The sequence below is a fragment of the Trichogramma pretiosum genome, unplaced genomic scaffold (genome assembly GCF_000599845.2).
Source record: "Trichogramma pretiosum strain Unisexual culture from Peru unplaced genomic scaffold, Tpre_2.0 scaffold56, whole genome shotgun sequence".
Classification (NCBI taxonomy): domain Eukaryota; kingdom Metazoa; phylum Arthropoda; class Insecta; order Hymenoptera; family Trichogrammatidae; genus Trichogramma; species Trichogramma pretiosum.
In genome coordinates, this window is record NW_019641680.1 from 1,061,103 (window position 1) to 1,080,048 (window position 18,946).

An 18,946-nucleotide genomic window follows, 5' to 3' on the forward strand; every position below is an offset into this window, starting at 1 on the left:
ACATACACAAAGCTTGTTACATCGTGCGTGCAAGTGAGAAACACAGCTCATATGCATCTGCTTTTCCACACTATTTGTTGCTGTATGAGTGTGTGTGTGCGCGCGATTCTCCATAGCTCGGTTGCCTATCCTTCTCCCCCTTTTTCGGACCTTAATCAGCTGCGCGTGTAGCAATTCTGACCATTAGGCTTTCCGTACCTAGAAAAAAAAAAATAAATAAAAAATCACCCGTCGAAAAATTTCACCGTGTTCTCGTAATCGATTTTTGTCACTCTTTCTTTTGTGAATGCCCTTTCATATTTCGATGCGAACAGGTCCACGCCCATGCACTCTCTCTCGTGTGGTTTTTTTTACATTTATATTGGGTCATATCAAAAATGAGTTGATAGGTCCAAAAATGACCTATCAACTAAATGCATTTCATAAAAGTACATGAAAAAACAAAACTTTTCATGTGTTTAAAAAGTGCCATGGTTCCTTCCTTCAAAATCTACAGCTGCTCAAAGTTAGAATCTGAAAACTAACTTTTTTCTCCATAGGCCCAATGTAGCTCTGAAAAATACATCAAACATAGTATTTTTATGTATTTTTTGATTAGGAATTTATTGGTGATATGTAAAAAGTGATTCAGATACTCTTACACCATTAAAAATCAAAAAAATGCATTTTAGGCCCAAAATAGATGTGTTCGTCCTCTTGGGTTTGCCTGAAATTAATAGAGTATCATTACAACATCAAATTAAAGTCCTCTACCAAGTGACATTATCGGTTGGCCAATATCGAGGAAGATATACTATTAAATGCGGTCATCTTTCACTTTTACATCATGATAGACTGAATGTCGACTATCGATACTGCCTAGAGCAATGAACTGCATTAAAAGCAAGCTAGAAACACTAATTTATCTTTTTACAGTTCAATCATAAGTACTTTGTGCACAGAGTTCATATTCAATACCACTGTGAATGAAACAAACGCTAAAGTAATATTCAATCCAAACAGTGCATACTAGTATTACTTATCTAGCATAAATAAAGTTATTAATTGATTACATATGAATAAGGTGTTTGTTTTATTCATAGTGGTATTGAATATGAACTCTGTGCAGAAAGTACTTGTGATTGAACTTTAAAAAGATAAATTAGTGTTCCTAGCTTGCTTTTAATGCAGTTCATTGCTCTAGGCAGTATCGATAGTCAACATTCAGTCTATCATGATGTAAAAGTGAAAGATGGCCACATTTCATAGTATATCTTTCTCGATATTGGCCAACCGATAATGCCACCTGGTAGAGGGCTTTAATTTGATGTTGTAATGATACTCTATTAATTTCAGGCAAATCCAAGAGGACGAACACATCTATTTTGGGCCTAAAATGCATTTTTTTGATTTTTAATGGTGTAAGAGTATCTGAATCACTTTTTACATATCACCAATAAATTCCTAATCAAAAAATACATAAAAATACTATGCTTGATTTATTTTTCAGAGCTACATTGGGCCTATGGAGAAAAAAGTTAGTTTTCAGATTCTAACTTTGAGCAGCTGTAGATTTTGAAGGAAGGAACCATGGCACTTTTTAAACACATGAAAAGTTTTGTTTTTTCATGTACTTTTAAGAAATGCATTTAGTTGATAGGTCATTTTTGGACCTATCAACTCATTTCTGATATAACCCATTATATATATTGACAACTGTTGGTGAAGAGAAAATCCTGCCGACTATACTCGTGATCGAGTCTGTACAAGCACATGCTTAATAATAATGTCGATCAAAATTGTTGGTGCGATGGATACATGCTAATTTTTATATTTGATGCTCTGCGAGTCGATTAGTATCGTATCGATACTTTTTAAATCGATACATTCTCTGTACGCGTGATAGGTACAAAAGCTTTGAAAAAATTTATTTTCCCATGCTCGCGCAACCAGCTTTTGCTCGTCATCTCGCGTATCGAAATCATATTTGTTTTTTAATCGTTCTGTAAATATAATATCAATATGATGTTGAAAATAATTTTCATTTATTTTTTTATCGCGGTTAGAAAAAATTACAATGAATGTATAATTTATGATTAGATAAAAGTATGCAATATTGAATTTGTGTGATTACGTTTTTTGGAGAGCTGCGCACAATTACTCTAATCGTCGTTACAATAATGATACATAAGTCGACTTTTATCATTCGTTGAAAAAACGATAAAAAGTCGCCGAATGATTTCAAGCTGCATTTCAAAAGAATTTATGGAAATTAATTTCCTAATAAAGCATAGCGGATGTTTTTTTTTTGTTTGAACACTTGTATATAGTAGGTAGATCAATAAAATTATTCCATGGCGAAGCATCGCACGGACGAAAACAAAAAACAAAATTCAATAAGAACGTCACATAGATATATGTAATAGATAAGATCGTTTTTCTTGACATAACACATGATTGAGTGCAGGTACACTTAAAGTACTCATTTAAATACGTGTAATCTATGTATGAGAAAACACAATAAAACAAACAAACGATATGGACGCCTCTATACATATGGGCTCGTACTGCGATAAGTGTATTATATATACTATAATATAGTAGATCTATTGGCTAAACGATAGTGTGATTGTCAAAAAAATTTTTTTTCTCAAATTATGTACTTTGGAAGAGTGCGTTGAAAAGTAAAAATTCTGAAAGTTTCAACTTAAAAATCATATATACAACTTCAAAACCCATAAAAATGATATTTTCCTGCATTAATCATATTACTGTACTAAAATAAATGTGTTTGCATCTTTCGATTAGGCCCATATTGTAATGTGTTTATCGATCGATATATCAAAATACAACTTATGCTATTTATCAGTCAAACAAATCTACATTATTGAGCTTAATACGAGTCAAAAATATGGTTTTTCTCTCATTTTCTTTGTTTCTTGACTCATATTAAGCTAATAAATTCTGTTTGTCTGCCGATAACCAAAATTTATCAGAAATTGTATTTTGATATATCGATGAACATATTACAATATGGGCCTAGTCAAAGGATATGCACACATTTATTTTAGTACAGTTATATGATTAAGGTCTAACAGGGGGCTTAATTATTTATCATTTTTCAATTACAGTAATAGGCTATAAAAGTGAAAAAAAATGTTTTTTTTTCAATAACACAAATGATAACCCTTTTCAATAGCCTATTTGAAAGTATTTTGTCAAGTTAGATACTTAGAAACAATTGAGTACAATAATAATGAGGGTATTGGTGCTCAACGCAAGCTATACGCATATCTAAGCTACCTGTCGTAGAAATCTGGGATCAAGCATTCAGCTAAAGAAGCCTATGTAGTTTCATTTTGTTCGATAGCCAATTGGCCATGGTCGCAACCAAAAGCTAGCCATAAGATGATAGCCTTGATCTTGGATTTCTACGACAGGTAGCTTAGATATGCGTATAGCTTGTGTTGAGCACCAATACCCTCATTATTATTGTACTCAATTGTTTCTAAGTATCTAACTTGACAAAATACTTTCAAATAGGCTATTGAAAAGGGTTATCATTTGTGTTATTGAAAAAAAACCTTTTTTTTTCACTTTTATAGCCTAGTACTGTAATTGAAAAATGATAAATAATTAAGCCCCCTGTTAGCCCTTAAGACCCTGAAAATTTAATAGGGTTGGACCTAGAGGCCTGAAACTTTCAAAAATTTCACTTTTCAATGTACTCTTCCAAAATAAATAATTTAAGAAAAGAAATTTTTTTCATCGAGATGGATTGGCACTTTGAACAAGAAAAATTTCATTAATTAACTCTACGAAAAGAAATGGAAAGTTGAAAAATCAAAACTATTCATCGTATTAATCTAAAATCTTTCTAGCTTGTTTAAAATAGTTAGTTGGAATATATAATATAATTTCATTATAATAGCTTCAAAATTCTCGTTTTCAACTTTGAACCAAAAAATCTCATTAATTACCTGTACGACAAAAAGTTAACTTTTTGTTGAAAAATGAAAACTGTTCATCGCATGGATCTAAATCTCATTTAATACATTTCAAATTAACAAAAAGCTTATTATTTTATCTCAAGCCACTATTGTTTAATTTCATAGCTATGATATGAATGAAATCGATAATATTCTGACAACTATTCAGCGTAATCGAAATTTTTATTTTTCCACCATCGAAAAGCTGAGGAACATTCCAATCGAAATCATGTATCTCTAATTTTTTCAAAGTGCGATAAGGGGTCTCTCAAGCGAGATAGAAATTTCGCCTAAAAGTGCCATGCAGTCGCCGTGTTGGGACACTTGGGATGAAACGCCTCATATACAAAACACAGTACCGTCGGTACTGCTGCTCAGCGTGCCTCGGCTGCTATACGCTCGCAGAGGTGCTGGTGTGCGTCATGCTCTCGAGCATCGAGCAGCAGCAGTTAAGTCTAAAGTAGGTCAGTGGGACTCCCTACCCCTGTTCGAAACGCTGCCGCTGCTGCTGCTGCTGCTGCTGCTGCTGGCGCAGCCGCTCACTCGCCGCGCGCTCGCTTTCAGGCGTACGCTTACATACACACACACACACACACACACACACACACAGAGGCGCGATCGAGTCGCTCGCGCAGTTTCGCGAGTCACTCGCTTACTCGCGCTGCACAAATCGCTCTTACATACATCTACTCATACACACGCGGCGGCCACTCCGTATATAGGCTCGCCGCTCGCTGCTTACGAACGTGTACGTAACATGCGCGCATATGCCTATAATACGAGTGTGTGTGTATGTGTGTGTGTATAGGTAATACTCGCACGCCTCTGTTAGCACCTATACAGCACGAATGTGTGCGCGTATGTGTGTTAAAGCTGCTATGCATGCGCACACATGCAGGCCAAGTGTATCATTTAGCGCGAATTATTTACGAGAGACGTGTACTGCGAGGCACGGCTCTGTTATCGTCCGTAATTTTTGTTATTCTATAATTTTTTTACATCAAAAAAGGCCCGCACACGCATTGCTTTGCATCGTGCTACGAGCTTGCAGTAGGCGATCGTTAATTATACATTGTAGCGTCACGAGACTCTTGAAGACTGATCTTTGAGACTTCTATGTTCATTTTCATATTTGTAGCATATGTATCGAAAAGATAAAAATTTTAAGCATTATAAATCGTGTTTTCCCATTAATAATTATGTTAAAGAGCGAAAAAATTTTTTTTATCTCAATCCCTGACATCAGGGTGAAAATTTTACGTAAAATTTTATGTAGAAATGCACTTTTACTTTTCAAAATGTCATTGTAAAATCGTTCACAATATCGAAAATTTCATGTACAGCGGTCCACCGCATAGCGCCCGTGGCTAGCCATTGACACATTAAAAATTTTGAATGTGTTTCTATGTAAAATCGTTCACAATATCGAAAAATTAGTTAACCATCGGCCGTGTTTGCCTCACAACGGGCGCTGTGCGGTAGACCACTGTACATGAATTTTTCGATAATGTGAACGATTTTACACTGACATTTTGAAAAGTAAAAATGCATTTTACGAGGTTCTGAAGAAATTGAACGTCTTCTCAGGGGTTCAATCGACCACGTGTGCGAAGATTTACATGGTCATGAAGGATAACGAATCATTGGATTCGTGTTTCGCGCCGGCTACAAGGACGAGCCCAAAGTTGACGAAACCGGAAAGCCATCGTTGCGTCGCACTACACCAATTCACATCTCAGCTAGACACGACGGGATTCGTTTGAACGCCGTCGTATATGAACTTTTTCAAATATACAATAGATATGACTTGAATTACGTCGACGAGCGGGGTACGTCGCACTTTCACTTGGCCTGCCGGTACGGCTTTGACGACGTTGTCCAAAAATTTATTGAGCTCGGACAGGATCCCAATTGTCTCGAGCAACCATCGACTGATTCACCGTTACATTTGGCACTGAAATTTGGACGTAAATATTCGCTCGAATTGTTGCTGCGTAACGGCGCTGATCCAAACGCTGTCGATTCGAAGGGCTTGTCAGCTCTGCATCTGATTTGCCAGGAACTAAATTTTCATAATAACGAGAAGGACGACGGGGTCGGACTATTCTTCGGTATCATCGCCGAAACAGGTCAGGGGGTGCAGCTCAATTTGCGGGACAAGTTGGGTAATACTCCTCTACATTACGCATTGCACTGCAACAATACGAAGGCAGCCCAGTGTTTGTTGTCAAGAAGAGCCGATCCTAATGTAGCCAATAACGAAGGGTCGACTCCATTGCATGTTATTTGTCAGTGTTACTACGACAATACCATGTCGGAAGAATTCTTCAGGATTACCCAAAATCGTCGTCAGGCACAGGTCAACGCCCAGGACAAATTCGGAATGACGCCATTGCACTGGGCTCTGCGCTACAGCGAAGGGAAATAGGTCAAGTTGTTGCTGAGAAAAGGAGCCAATCCGAATCTGACCAATGCGAAAGGAGAGCTGCATATTATTTGCCAGAAACATCAAGATAATGGATTAGCAGAGATACTCTTCAAGTTCGGCAACAAAAGGCATCAAACCATACGGGTCGACGTCCGAGACAAGAAGGGCCGGACACCGCTGCAACTGGCCGTGGCGAATCTCTTGCCGAAAGCGGTCGATCAGCTCTTGAATCATGGCGCTGATGATCTGTCTACTTTCGTTTTTCCCTCTTCGACACTGGATCCGAAAGATTTTAGTCACTCGGACGTTTTCAAATTGACACTAGCGTCGAGGACCATGTGCGTCGTTCAACTCCTAGAGGAAGCAGGACACGAACTGAACATAACGGACATTTTGACGATTATGGATTCGTTCGCAAAATATGGAAATTGGATGGCGACCCAAAACAGCGGCGAAACTAGTCACTAGCACCGACTACATGGAGTTCGCGGGCTCGGATCGTTATCTTTCTCTGCCTGTAAAGCACAAAAAGGCTTGTGCCCTTCATCTTTGCGAGAAGCTATCGAGAGGATTTTTCTGCGGTTGCGCATTGAATCCTTTCTGGGAGCTGATACCTTATCGGTTGCCAATCGAGTGTTGTGAAATGATGATACAACATCTGAGGAACAAAGATTTATATAATATTTGTTTAGCAGCTAACGGCCCAAGTTATAAAAAATATGAAAATAGTGTAAAAACAAACGAAACAAAATGTATAAAAAAAAAATGTAAAAAGAAATGTAACAAAATGTATAAAAAAAAATATTGTAAAAGTTGAAAAAATGGAAAAAAGATTTTTTCAAGCCCTTAACCCTTTAACGCCCGAAGTGACCATTTTTGGACAACATTTATAGCGATGAATTACACCGATTAAAAATTGTTTGAAAAATTTTTCAGACATAATTTCTTACGTAAAATTTAATGTACTTTTCGAATCCGGTGTCAGAATTTAAAAAAAATTATTCGATAAAAAGTTATAAACAATTTTGTAAAAAAAAACATGAAATTTCGAGAAAAAAATCTCGTTCAACTCAAATTTCAACACGGAAAGAAGGTTCGCTCGTGGATCTGACGCATATAAATTTGGTCAATGGCATGTATACTTTATTGTAAAATAGTTATAATGACAAAATTCAAAATGGCGATCATAAATTCGGCTCTCGAAGACCTGTATGTCATAAAATGATTTCGACAATTTTTAACTCGATAACCATCAACTTTTCAAGAAAAAGTTAAAGAATAAAAAGTGTTTAGAATTGATCGAAGAACATGACTGAATTTTTTCAGAACTTTTGGAGCGATTTTTGGATTTCTGGATAACACCATTTTTTCAAAAATCCAAAAATCGTTCCAAAAAATTCTGAAAAAAATCAGGCGTGTTTCTTTCTGCGTTTAAGTGCGATAAAATTCGCTACGTCGAAAAAATCTGATTTCTGGGCGTCTTTGCCTGTAGCGAGCAGTGCAACGAGTTATGTGTTACACACACGCGCATGGGTTATTGCGACACTCACCATGCGTTCACGCATTGGTACATGTACTTATAATTGCGCAGCTTGTGTATGTGTGTATAAAAGCCAGGCTTATAAACGCGAATATATATGCTATAAAAGCTACAACTCGCTGGATACATTTTTTCCGCAGAGCTCGTTGCTCGTCAGCAGCAGCAGCAGCAGCAGCAGCATGAAAAAAAAAGTGAAAAGCTCTTTTACGAGAATCGAAAGCTCGTGGAAAGAGAGAGAGAGAGATAATCGTCTTTGTTTTCGGAGCTGCCGAGCGAATTTTTTCTTTGTTCGCGAAAGCAGAGGCTCGCACCAAGCGAGCACCCAAGATACATACACATAAAGGCAGAAGGGGCGATCGGTGTGGTAGTAGCAGCAGTAGTGGTATATATATATATACGAGTCAGGTCCGCGAGTCCTTTCTCTTTCGTTTGCACCTTTTTTTCGTTGTTGTTGTATACGGCGCGGGCTTCCTCGCGCGCGTGTATCGGATATTTTGCGCTGCGCGCCCAGCTCGCTTCGACGCGCGTCGATTTACTCGACTTTTTCTCCGTCTCTCTCTCTCTCTTTTCGTTCCAACAGCAGCAGCAGCGAACGTTTCGGATTATGGTAATCCGGTGTCTATCCCTCCTACTCGGACTCGGACTCGGATCTCGAAGCGAGCTCACGAGTGTACCAAAGCTTACGTAATATATATAACACGTATTATACGTATGAGGCAGAAGAATATGGCAAAGATTATTCGACGCGTTTGCCTAACAGGTACTTCTTCATCTCGTCCTCTTGCTGCTGCTGCTGCTGCTGACCGAGAGAGACTGCTTGTGCCCACCGATCACGCTTAAAAATAACTCGATCACGCGCGCGCGCACACAAGCGAATTTTATCTTTCTCCTCTCGCGCACCACACAGCACATAACACATAACACATATAACTTGGCACATAAATTTTGTAACTCGTACGCATAATAATTATACTTTATTTTTATAATCTAGATGAAATTTAATTCTCCTCCGCGTGTAGCGCGCTCGCAACAAGATTTATTTCGTGTAATCCTGTATTATTCATTTCGTATATTATACTAGGTGTGTGTGTGTGCGTATAGGCGAATTGACACACTTCGCAATTGATCTCTCGGCAGGCAGTCAGGCCAGTGCTCGTTGGCCGCGAGCGCGCGGCTATGTTTAGTTTTAATTCTTTACCGAAATTGATATTATAAATTTAGCGTATCGCAAGCGAAATTAAACGATGTGCGCGCCCACTGTAGTTACGGAAGAGAGCTCGCATAATATCTCGCCCAGACGGACGTGAGCTATATAGTAGCGCGAGACATCATATAGATCCATATTATTGAGAGGAAAATAAATTCGCTGCAATTTTGTCCGTTCGCGGCTCGATTTCACAACGAGCAGAGAAGCTTTTTACACGTGATCGAGGGATGACGACCACGAGACTGAAAAACATTTTTTTTGAAATTGGACGATGATCAATCGTCGGCGGATTCGGCTCTCGACGTTACGGTCACGAGATCGAAAAGGGTAGAGAGACCCATTTTTTATGTGTGTTTTTCAAAAGCGTCACTCGTAATTACGAATCATTTACCCGCACGAGAGAGTGTTTCAATCCATATACATAATTGAGTTCAGTTTGTGTCGGTATAGCGCGCGTGCGGCAGTGGCCGGCGATTTATTTTAATCGGGGTTGATATTCGGAAAATATTGATTATCGCCCGCGCGAGCACAACACATCCTCTTTCGGGGTGAACAAACTTACGTCTATATATACTATACAGCTGACGACAAAAAAGAGGTCAATACTCTCGCAAAAAGCTCGTCCACGACCAGAGTGCTGCGTATTTTTTTTTTTTTTTTTTTGCTATCTATCTCCACCGTGAAAACGAGAGTTATAATATCTCGACCGCACGTTCCGACAGCTCGATCAGTTTTTCCTATTATTATATACTCGTGCAAATGACGGATAGACTCGATTTTTTTCGTTAATATTAACCCGTGTAGCCAGACGCAAGGGCATTAATCAAAGGCCATGGCTATAGAGCGCGCGTCGTCGCTCGTTTGACGCACGCCAAAAAATACGTGGGTGCAAGAAACTTGCCGAGATCCGCGCGCGATTCGTTCGATTATTCCACTACTGGCTTTCGAATGACGTATTATTATATCATCGTATAGAAGATAGCGCGCGTACCGAAAAAGCGTATCACCTTCCGCGAACTCCATTTTTAAAAGCCTGAATTCTTCGATTTTTTTTTTTTATGTTGTATAGAGATGACGTATAGGCGCGAAAAATGCGCGCACTTATCTATCTATTATGATAATACAAAATCGCGGCGTGAACTTTTATCGCGATCGGATCGATCGAGTTGCGAATTTTTGACTCGCACTTTCTACCATGGGTTTAGAATGTGTGTTTCTCGAGATCGAGTCACGTGCGACTCTATGTAACAGCACCCGAGTCCTTGCAGTTAAATAATAATCAGGAGAAATTACGAACGCGAAAAAAGCTCACGTGCTTGTCGAGATGGACCGCATTATCGTTCAAAACTTTCGAATGTATTGTAAAAGAAAAAAAATTTGCTCATCGTGGCGCAAAAAATTTCATCGACGTTAACCACCAGCTGTCTGTCAAATATTAAACTCGCGATAAGCTATCTCGTTTTAACGTAATCCGTAAATTTTACTAATTTATGATCCGCGCGCGCGCGCGGCTGATCCTTCGCAAGCGTTGGAGCTTTTTACAACGAGCGGCACATTTTTTCAATAATTTATCGGTAAAAATCGATCGATGGAAATTCTCGCCTATATAGACACGTTTCGCGCGCATACATGTAAAATGAGTTTATCGATCGGTTAATATACTTCGTACATAATCGCTTTAAAAAGTAACTCGTGCGCTTCGGACGATTTTTCTTTTTCGTTTCGAGCCGCATCGTCGTCGTCGAATTATTTGTTTGTAATAATGCAGTCCAAGGCGCGCACACATATTCGATGTAATGTATACATTAACACGACGATAAGCAGCCTGCACAGCGCCCGTTTAACAAACCGGAAAATTTCTTACTACACGCATGGCGAAGTACGTTCGCGCGCGCGCGCGCGGGGAACGACACTCGAAGCCAACAATTACCAATAAAAGCATAAATAAAGCAAAAGCGAAAAATTAGGTCAGATAAAAATTAATAATGGATATCAGCGCTCTCGGGGCTCCTTATACAACATTAATGTAACGTACGCCTCGTTCGTTCGTTCGTACGTATACGTACGCTCGCTCGCCAAGAGAGTGACTATTATGATCGAGTGACGCTTTTTTTTACTTTTTTATCACCTCGTCCGTGAAATATTAAATATACTCGTTTGATATTGTATTGTACGCATAAACGGCCGGAATTAACAAATCGCGCTATTATACCCGCGAAACTTTTTGTCGAAACGAAATTTCAAAAGATCGTATAAAAGTCATAGTAGCGTATTACTCGCGCTTATGACAGGGCGGCATTCATTCGAATATGTACCTATATAAAAATCGCTCTATACTGTATCTATCTCTATCTCTCTCGGCCGCGGGGCGCAAGAGTACGACGCGTGTGCGTACAGAGCCGCGTTTTATATTTATACACACACATTTTTTTTTGTTTATTTGCGTAAGTGGCTGAATTTTTTTCTTTAAAAATACCACACTCGGCGCTCGTTGGACACACACACACACACACACACACGGCCTTTGCGAATTTGCTCTCGGCTCGCACGATCATACACACACACACACACGTAATATAGATATAAGGCTTTGCTCGCTCGCTAGCGATAGATATAGCGTTAGACGTTGTCGTCGGGCTATTATCGTTCACTCGAAAATAGATGAGGTTCGCCTGTGTATAGAGAGAGAGAGAACTCCAAAATAAACCGCAAAGGCAAATATCGGCCAGTCGGCCAATATATAATATTGCCGCGCGCGCGCACATACTGACACACTGACACACAGCTCTCGCACATACGTACATACATACACATTCATCGTATCGTATCGTTATATATATACATGTCGTGTATATGTATATACCACGTAATACATGTTACGCCAAAAGTCTTTTGTTCGTATGCATGATGTGTCACGCGGAGTGTAGTTTCACAAAAGCGCCGAATACGTATGTGTATATGTATTGTATACGGCAATTGCGAAATTCGATATTACAGTTAAATTTCGAATTGATTGTTGTAAAAGTGCAACGTGTTGCTCGTGCCGCTATACGACTATACCTCGACGATCCCCAACACCACCATCGGAGTTAGTACAGTTGGTCGCGTGCAAGCTCGCGACTTGGCTCAACGCGTCATGTACAGATAAACATTTATGATATTAAAAATCTAGGCGCGTGTATGGACAGTTTTGAGCTTCTGCTATTGGTCTTTGTTTTTGTGTACCGGGTCTTATACTTGGTCGCGCTACACAATAGCCCCATCGCCGTAGTTCTGGCTGTACCACGAATTAGCTCACGTAGCCGAAGGGTCCATATGTATATATACCGAGTCCCACATAACATACGTACATCACGCACATCAGACGTTCTGCAGACTATACAACTATTATATACACACAGAGCCATGCGAGCGGTATATAAGGAATTAATAACTTAATCGCGTAAGCGTTTGGGACAAAAGGCGCGCGCTGGTCGTATATGCCGGTGTGCTGCTCCATATGCGAGAAATATAGGCCGGTAAAAATGACGTAGACGACAGATAGCCTCTGCTGCCCTTAGGCATTCTCGCAATTCGCGCGATCGACTTTATAAAGCAATTAGAGACACGTACGTATATATATACCCGAGTACCGAGCACACGCGTGTTATGTGTAGGCAGGGCAATAACGGCGTCGACATACAGTCTATGCGGTACGTAATAATAATAGGTACGCATATAATTACGCGTATACAATTGTGTGCCTGAGTAAAGACGGTAGCCCGCAGCAAGTGTCAAACTCTTTATATAGAAGATTTGATAAAAAAATTAAAAGAAAGAAAAAAAAAGAGGCGTGTGTGTACACAAATAGATGAATATTTAGATAAAATGAATCTAGGCTCGATATTACCTATTTCGTATCTAAGGTGCACACACGCGGATATCGAGTTTGTATCGCGCACGAATACATATATCAACGTATATTAAAGCATATGTGTGCGTGTATCGCATTATGTACGTTTCGCGCTCTCCGTATTAAGTAATCGCGCCCCGCGTGTGTGTGTGCGTTATAAGTATAAGCACACAAACAGCAGGGTACACACAAAGCTCGCGAGCAGTCCGATATACACACACACGCACACAGTGACACAATGAATCGTGTTTCTATACGTATACACACACAGTATAAATACAATCGAGAGCGAGAGTGCGCGCGCGCCGCCGTCGCGCTTTGGACAATATTTCTCCGGCCGACATAGACCTGGTTCCGTAAGTAGGTCATCCCTTCTCTCTCTCTCGACTCGACTCTACTACTACTACTCTATACCTCGGCAGTAGCAGCAGCAGTGGTGTGTGCCCGCGATCGGCTCTCTCGGCTTCTCTTGCATACATACGTGTGTTGGTGTGTGTGTGTGCGAAGTCTCCCTCCCACTCGTGCAAAAACTTGTCTCTCTCTCTCTCTCTCTCTCTCTCGCTCTTACGTTATATCTCTCTATGGAATGACTGCACACACGTACACAGACACACACACACACACACACACTCAAGCTTGCATCTCTGTGTGCATGCATGTATTATGTAGGTGCGCGCGCTCGCGCGCGTGTGTGTATGTAATATTTACGTTGTGCACGCTATATGGAGTGCATGCACGTACAGTACACGACCCTCCTTCGTTTTTCGCGACGGCGTCGTGTGTAATATTACGTGCTGCTGCTGCTGCTGCTGCTCGTGTGCGTTTTCCCCTCCTCAGCTTCGGTGTACATATATACGTTTCCCCTCCCGCAAAAAAAAAAAACACCTTCGCAACTTTTTCGCTCGCAGAGTCTCGAGCTTGTCTCTCTCTCTCTCTGTCTCTGTCTCGTTGGAAAAACGCGGCATGCGATATTCCCTTCTAGCAGCAGCACGTCGTGCATATGATTCGCGAATATTATATTATTCGAGTCGTCTCCTCGCCGCTTCGTGCGGCAACTCCGAGCACACCTGGGCCTGTATATAAACGTACTCTCGGCATCATCGGCTCTGGTGCGGCTCTACGCGAGGCATGCACCGCTGCTGGCTGCCGAATCACTTTCACTTATGTGCCTGTGCCGCCGTCGTCGTTTTTCGCTCGCAGATTCGCCGCCGTGGCTGACTTCCCTCCCTCCTGCGCTCCCTCTCTCTTTTTGTGTTCTCTTACTCCACGCGATTTTCCATATATATTATGCGAGAGGGCAAAAAGCATTAGCGACTCTCGATTTTTAGTACTGCGGGGCCCGTACTTCTATTACGATTCGACACACTTATAACGATCTATCGTAGCTTATAGTAGCTAGTGTATAGCGTTAAAGCTCTCGAGTTGCGAAAAACGAGAGCGAAAAGGAGGAGCAGATAAGGACGGAAGGAAGTTGCCGCCGCTGCTGCTGCGCGCGAATCGAGCGAGTGAGAGAGAGAGAGAGAGAGAAACACAGTGTATAGAAGCCGCGACGACGAAAAAGGAGAAGGGGAGCGCGCACACGAAAAGTGAAGCCGAGAGTGAGCGGAGAGAGACAGAGAGACCGAGAGAGGGAGGCGTTCGCCCGAAGCGCCGCCAACAGCCCTTCGGGAAACACAACCAACCAACCAACACACTGACACACATACACGTACGCGCGAACACATGCACGCGGAGCAGCAGAGAGCGAGCGAGCCGAGGAGTGCAAATTATATAGTCGGTCGCTCGGTCAGTGTGATACGAAGCTTCGACGCGCCGAGACACGCGCGCGGCGTGGGCTTTTTATCGCTGTCGGGAATCTCTATCTCTCTCGTTCGACGCGCCGATTCTCTTCCTACGCGCCTCGTTTCAATTCGTATGACACGCTCGATGTTGCGCGGATTTCAATAAAATTTGCAAAAATGATCGAGCTTTGAGCCAGAGCCGCGAGAATCCGAGCAAAGCGACGACGAACAAACATCGAAAGTATCAAAGTAGTGGTTAAAATTCGTGCGCGCGCGCGTTCGCCCGCGTACGAAATAAAAAAATTAAATAAAAAATAAAAAAAATAAAGTTACGTACATTCGTGTGTGTGTGTGTACCTCGGCTAGCTCTCCTCGACTCCTCTACTTAAAGCATTGATCCGTGCGCGATATAGTAGCAGTGTAGTCGGTCGGTAGCTCAGCTCGAAAGAAAGAAAAAAAAATAATAATAAAAAAGTGCTAGAGCCCGACTCTAAAAACCAGTGACAGCGCGCGCGCGCGCCCCGCCAAGAGAGCAAGCAGCAAGCAGCTCCGTATTATCATACGATATCGTAATAGCCGTGTGTATAACCAGTGGTGTTTTACTTGTTTGTTTTTGTGATTATAATGATGCCTCGCGAGTGTGCACAGAAGTAATAGAAAAGAAAAAGAAAGAATTCATCGACCCAAGACACGTACAATATACACGTAGTAGGCCCAGCGAGAAACGACGAGACACGGTTGAAAAATTGCAAAACAGAAAAATTAGTATAATACACAGTGGGTGCGACTCGAGTAAAATCGATCAAACTTCGAATATGCTTCGGACGCCGGTGTATCTATTGTGCGATCGAATCCTGCGCCTCTGGATTTACAAGTTCTGATGAAAAAAAAAGTGTGTTTTTGTTCTAAAATTGAATTAATCAAAAAAAAATTAAGTGGGTGCCGTTTCGAAAAAAAAGTGAGAATAAACCTCGCACGAGAGGCTATTTCTCAATATCTCTGTGTGTCGTTTGTCGCGCGTGACTATATAATACAGTCTCTGACGTAAAAAAAAAGAAAAATTTTGTTAGTGGACTGTGTCTCTCTCTCTCTCTCAGTGTGTCTCTGTGTGCAAAAGCTCGACTCTCTCTCTATCACTCTCTATCGCTCTTCCAACTCTCTCTCTATACGTCAGTGTTGTTCGACCAAAATCCCGAGCGTGTCAGTGCTGTTGTGTGTGTGTGTTTACGCGCATGCTGCCAGCTATAAGCGTGGCTCGTTGCCGCGTGCTGCTGCCGACCCGCAAAAACAACAACAACAACGACGATCGCAGCTAGCTGCTAGCTACTAGTAGTATCTCGGAAGCCACCCCGCTAGCAGGCGGCTGCTATGTTATTAGAGATGGAGCAGCACTCGGGCCTCATGTCCCTCAATATGTCTCCGTTCCAAATGAGCCCCCAGAACAGTCCTCAGGGCGGCGCGGGCAACAACGCGCCCGGTCAGTCCCAACAGCAGCAGCAACAGCAGCAACAGCAACAGTCCCAGACCCATCAGCAGTACGGCTCGTCGTCGTACTGCGCCCAGAGTCCCACCGGTAGTTTCGGCCAGCCGCGTAGCGCTCAGATGGGCTCGCAGCACAACGGCCAACAACAGCAGGCCCAAAGCGCCCAAAGCCCCATGACGAGCTTCGAGTCGGCCTTTTACGAGTCGACCAGCCTCGAGGAGCGCTGCCCCATGTGCGGCGACAAAATGTCCGGCACCTATCCCTATCACGTCCTCACTTGTAATACCTGTAAAAACTACTTTAAGCAATCCACGACGCCGTGCAACTCTAAAAAGGTCTACACAGTTATGTACTCGCCCACAGGTCCCGGCGGTGGCGGTGGCGGCAACGCGGCCGGGGGTGGCGGCGGAAATTCCAACGCCGCCACGTCGCTCGGCAGCCTCGTCGACGGCCAATCCTCGGCTTCCACCAGCTATATGACGGCCTCGCCCAGTCACACTGGCGCTGGCAACAACAACAACAGCAGCAGCAACAATAACAATAACAGTAGCAACAGCAACGGACACTCGACGAATCCCAGTCAACAGCAGCTGCACCAGCAGCATCACGGCACGAGCAGCAACAGCAGTAATAACAGTAGTCCGACCACCAATAGCACGACGAACAATAACAATAACAACAGTAGCAGCAACAATAATAATAACAACGGCAGCGCGTCGGTGCTCGCCGCGGGCCTGTGCCATCCCTCGCTGAGCGTGAGCGCGGCCGCGGCTGGCCTCGGCGTGAGCGTCGTCGCGGCGGGCTCCTCCGCGGACTTCAGCGACACGAAGGACAGCATCGAGGAGCTCTGCCCCGTGTGCGGCGACAAGGTGTCGGGCTATCATTACGGCCTGCTCACGTGCGAGTCGTGCAAGGGCTTCTTCAAGCGCACCGTGCAAAACAAGAAGGTGTACACCTGCGTGGCCGAGCGCACCTGCCACATCGACAAGACCCAGCGCAAGCGGTGTCCCTACTGCCGCTTCCAGAAGTGCCTCGAGGTCGGCATGAAGCTCGAGGGTGAGTACACAATGCTTTATCGACATTATTTTTTCTATAATTTTAGTTCTGTAAGCGCGTTGTATGTAGAGTTGAAACGAGAATCCGCGCGAATCTGTGACATTTAACAGTGTTGAAAGCTTGTCGAGCCTTTATTTTAACGTTGAAAATCGTGTCTTGAATGAACCTGTGTCGAATATACTCTTAAAAACATACATAAAAGCTCGGACGTATAAAAGCTGCTGAAAAAAGCTTCGCGCGCGTCATACGCAGCACATTCAAGTTCAGAATCCAGTAGTACAGCTAGCGATACGTGTGTACGCGCGGTTATAGCACGCGGAGTAGTAGCGAGGAGTTTTAGCAAAATATCAATACTTGCAAGCTCGAGTCCAATGGCTACGCTTTTTTTTTTTTTTAAAGCTCGTAAGTCGAACTCTCGGCATTGTGGAGCACGAGGCCTATATATAGTAGTCGTCGTAGTCGTATAGTCGTGTGACATGCTCGGAAACGCTGCGGCAAACAATCATGATAATAATAATGCAACGCGATTGCTCGTGACCAGTTTATACTGCGTGCACACAGCGGCTCAGCTGTCGATCGAGTTAGCTTACTCTCGTATACCACTGCACACACGAGCGTCAGCGGAGACGTACACACACTTACGCGCTCGTTTTCTCATGTATATAATACTCGTTATCGTATACGCAAAAAAAAGGAAAGAACATGACGAGTTCAATTATCTTTCGGTATTTAACGCATTTAATTGTTCTAATTATTGTTTGCTCCACAAACTCGATTGCGTGTCAAAGTCACGTCTCTGTCTATGACACACGCGCGCATCGCGTAGATCACACGTGTAATACAGCAGAACGGAGTAAACGTGCATAAAAGCTCCGTGGTAAAGTAAATCGTTCGTTAAATGCGAAAAATTTCCGTCAAGCTCGTCCAATCGCTTAGAGGGCAATTTGTGGATTTTTCAAGCTTACCGCGTCTGCAAAGACAGGTGCGTATCTCGTCCTTGCTCCGCGAGCACAAACGTCCCATTAAAATTGCAAAAAAATCCCCCCCGTCGAGGCCGCGACGAGACTAATCTCATCATACCCTTCGATATTACGCGCGAAAATCGTTTTATCTCATGGACTCGAAGGTGTCGGTCTTCGCGCGTGAATCCGCAAAAAAATTATGAAAAATACATCGGCGAGCGATAAAAGTCGGCAGAAATAGCGATAGCGAATAAATTTCCTCGTCCTCGATGTTATCTCGGGCTAAAACGCGTGTGCTGCATCTATCTCTCATCGTGTACACACACACATAATACCCATGCGAACTTTATGGGCCAAGGACGCGCAGTCTCAAGGTCGCGAAAAGTAAAGCTTGTGTATGCCACTATACGTATATCTATATCTATATATCGTAGGCGAGAGAGAGAGAGAGAGCACGCAAGGACGCGTCGCGCGCGCCGTGTGGCTGGCTATGCTGTGTGACTGGTGCTTCGAGAGAGATCGGTACAATTCGCATCGGCTCGTTTGTCATTATTAATATTAATTTTCGCGGCGCGCCAAACGACTGTATAATACGATCTGTTATTACGAGAGAAGCTCGCGAGTCGAGC

General features: G+C 42.6%; 2 protein-coding genes across 3 annotated transcripts in view; both read left to right on the forward strand.

Annotated features, from left to right (window-relative positions):
- Positions 1 to 4,390: 4,390 nt before the first annotated feature.
- Positions 4,391 to 6,864, forward strand: LOC106654591 (ankyrin-2-like). Its single transcript, XM_014374515.1, has 3 exons — positions 4,391 to 4,428; positions 5,769 to 6,382; positions 6,449 to 6,864. Exons 1-3 carry the CDS (start codon positions 4,391 to 4,393, stop codon positions 6,862 to 6,864), a joined length of 1,068 nt encoding a protein of 355 aa, XP_014230001.1.
- A 6,849-nt stretch (positions 6,865 to 13,713) lies between these two features.
- Positions 13,714 to 18,946, forward strand: part of LOC106654817 (nuclear hormone receptor FTZ-F1) — a 38,298-nt gene continuing 33,065 nt past the window's right edge. The window contains exon 1 of one of the 2 annotated variants that reach the window (XM_023460955.1): positions 13,714 to 17,355. In XM_023460955.1, the coding sequence (XP_023316723.1) occupies positions 16,185 to 17,355 (1,171 nt within the window). In that variant the 5' untranslated portion in view covers positions 13,714 to 16,184. The remainder of the gene's footprint in view (positions 17,356 to 18,946) is intronic. The other variant, XM_014374850.2, reaches the window with a different exon arrangement.

Excerpts from the sequence above, each read along its gene's own strand:
- LOC106654591 (XM_014374515.1), top strand. The coding sequence starts at position 4,391 with ATGCTCTCGAGCATCGAGCAGCAGCAGTTAAGTCTAAA. Across the intron at positions 4,429-5,768 it reads CAGCAGCAGTTAAGTCTAAA|ATATGACTTGAATTACGTCG; the intron begins GTAGGTCAGTGG and ends AATATACAATAG. Across the intron at positions 6,383-6,448 it reads GCACTGGGCTCTGCGCTACA|GAGAGCTGCATATTATTTGC; the intron begins GCGAAGGGAAAT and ends CCAATGCGAAAG.